Here is a 2,890-nt window from a genome sequence, read left to right as displayed (position 1 = left end):
TGTTAGAGACGATAGTGAGTCTTCCATCCTTATCAACCGGAAACAGATGCCCCAGAAACGGGACGGGCAGGGATAGGCACGAGAGATGAAAAGAAGCCTGTGACTGGGCTGCAGTTCCTGTCCGGGCACCTGGGGATTCTGACCCCTGGAAGCAGACCCTCCAGCCTCACCAGCTCCTGCAAACAAAGGCCCTCGTGGTTGGCCTGTGTCTCCCTCTGCAGTGAGACAGCTGACCACTCCCCTCCGACGTGCTAAGGCTCAGCGCCTTCTCTCGGCCTTTCTCCTGCAGGACCCACACGCAATGACCACGCTCTTTCTCTTCCAGCTTCCCGTGACCCCATGGAGGCCATCGCCAAGTTTGATTTCACTGCGTCCGGTGAGGACGAGCTGAGCTTCCACACCGGGGATGTTCTGAAGGTAGGTGAAGTGAGGCCCAGGGGGACCATGGGGAGTTTCAATGACTTGAGTTTGGCCCCGGAGCTAGTCTAACAATCTATGCCTGTGTCTCCTATGAACCACACTCGTTTCCTTTTCAACAGCGTTGGGCGCTTGTGGAAGTTAGCCTCCATCAAAGGGTTCCTTGGAAACACCTGTGGGTCAGATGCTAGGCTGGGTGATGAAACGCAAAGGTGGCAGAGATATAAGGAAGCCAGCATCCTTATCTCGAGATGCTCGTGGTCTGGAAGGAGGAAATGGCTCTGCAAAGGGCTGTTAGAGGTGCTGTTATCTTAGCGCTCAGAAAGCACAGGTGGGAGCACATAAGAGCCCCTCCCTTGAACGTGTGGCAATGTCAGCCTCGGGTGTAGTGCAGATGAGAGGGGCTTTCTGGATGGATTCGCCAGGCCGGGCGGTGGGATGTTGTTAACAATAACACGAAGCAAACAGCACAAGCTAAAGCAGGGTGGTGTGCACGTTCATTCTGAATCAGGGGCACAGTGAGTTTCTGCCTGGGAACTTATTAGCTGAGGATATAGGTGGCAATACTTGGGAAAGGCGGCTGGAAGAGGTGGCTCAACAAAGGCCAACAAAGGTATACTCAGGGCATCTTGAACTTGACTTCAGCCTGCACTTGAGTTGCGGAGGCCACTTGTTGAGTTGGAGAGGGCTTGTCCTCCCATATTTCACGTACTACACTCAGGAACTTTATCTCTTCATCCTTTGGCTTTGCAAAAGAGCTACAGCCTCCAAGAGCCCACGAGGGCATATCCGATGCCTTGTCCCACTGCCCAGCTTGAAGCCACCTATGGATCTTCTGAACCCTCGTCTTGGCAGCCCACCAGGGCCTACTCAGACTGCCCAGTGACTCTGAGGCCACCAGGGTCTCACCAGGCAGAGTTACATTTGCTGTTGGGAGAACCTGCATGGTTTGTGAAAGGCGAGTCCATGCAGAGAGTGTCTGGAGCACCGACCGTGTGGAACGACTTGTGTTGGAATTTGAATGCCCCTGATATTTACTCTTCTAACTTCTCTCATCCTGCAACGTGTTTGCAGAGAGAGCTTGCCTTCTCTGAGGTCTAAGTGGTGGCTGGGCTGCCGATGCCGCAAGGAAAGGAGGGTCCCCCTTCTCTGGGGTTACACCAGCACCACTGAGGAATTAGTCACGTGCTGAGGAGTCCTTTCCCTTCCTGCTGGACTCTGTGGCCACGTGATAGTCAACCCCTTGTAGAACAGGCTCGGCACTAGCAAGCTGGGGACCAATCCTACTATTTCTCTTCCTCTACAGATAGAACCTGTTACCTTCAGTTTTCCCTATTTCTCTAAAAAAGAAATATCTGTTCAACACCGACTCCCACCCCAGCTCCTAGCTGCTTTCCTCTGTGGCTCTGCCAGTACTTGGAAGGATTAATTACCTGAGGCCTCCTCTTCCCACTTCCATGCACCCCCACAGTCCTCTGCAAACAAAACATTATCCCAATGTGTTCTTTAAGTCCACCAGTCATCAATAATGAAGGCTCTCTGGTGGCACCATGGATAAAGTATTGGACCGCTAACTAAAAGATCAGCATTTCAAACTCAACAGGCGCTCCAAGGTAGAAAGATGAGGCAGCCTGCTTCCGAGAAGGTTTCCAGCCTTGGACACCACGTGGAGCAGGTCTCCGCTGTCCTGCAGGGCCACTGTGACGGGGTAATGATGGAACGGCAGTGGGCTTTGGATGAGGTGTCCCTCGCCTTTAATGCTGCTGCCCTTCCTCAGCTCTCTTCCCACTTCCTGACAATATTAGGCCTCTTCCTCTCTTTATCCTGAAATAGAAACTTCTGTGCAGGAACTGCCCTTGGCCTTCCAAGCGTGGCCTCTCTCTGAGTCAGCTCATCCACTTCTGTGACTACAACTCTCGGCTCAGTGCCAAAGACCCTCAAGTCCATGGTTCTGTCTCAAACTCACCTCTCTCTCTAGAACCCTGCATCCAAATTCAGTCACCACGTGAATAACAGCTCTGCAATACAGATGTCCTATCTGATGACAGAGCCTTCCTCCCAAGCTCAGTGGAAGAAAGGCTGACAGATGAACTCCCATAAAGATAAAAACAAAACAAAACAAAAAAACCCTTCAAATTCATTGCTGTCAAGTTTGGACCAACTCATAGTTGACCCTCCAGTGGGTTTCAGAGGCTGTAAATTGCACAGGAGAGATAGCCCGTCTTTCTCCCGCAGAGCAGCTGGTGGATTTGAAGCAAGCACTTCTGGGTGGACAGTGCAGCTCCTTTACCCATGAGGCCAGCAGAGCACCCTCTGTAAAGATTACAGCCTAGGAACATCCTATGGGATTGTTCAATTCTGTCACATGGAATCATTATGAGTCAAAACTCGACAGTATCTAATTGTGTGTGTGTGTGTGTGTGTGTGTGTGTGAAAGAGAGTGTGAGGGGGAAAGGGAAGAAGAGGGAGAGAG

The 2,890-nt window shown here is 51.6% G+C and overlaps 1 protein-coding gene across 1 annotated transcript in view; it reads left to right on the top strand.

The window, feature by feature from the left end:
- Window positions 1-339: 339 nt before the first annotated feature.
- The window catches only part of GRAP2 (GRB2-related adaptor protein 2), a 29,329-nt gene continuing 26,778 nt past the window's right edge, over window positions 340-2,890 (top strand). The window contains exon 1 of the mRNA XM_006890101.1: window positions 340-417. Within this exon, the coding sequence (XP_006890163.1) occupies window positions 340-417 (78 nt within the window). The remainder of the gene's footprint in view (window positions 418-2,890) is intronic.

This window comes from Elephantulus edwardii, unplaced genomic scaffold (assembly GCF_000299155.1).
Source record: "Elephantulus edwardii isolate Elephantulus edwardi_28Jun2011 unplaced genomic scaffold, EleEdw1.0 scaffold00086, whole genome shotgun sequence".
Lineage (NCBI taxonomy): Eukaryota > Metazoa > Chordata > Mammalia > Macroscelidea > Macroscelididae > Elephantulus > Elephantulus edwardii.
Note: the sequence above shows the minus strand (reverse complement) of the source record. Positions and strands in the feature narration are given on the sequence as shown.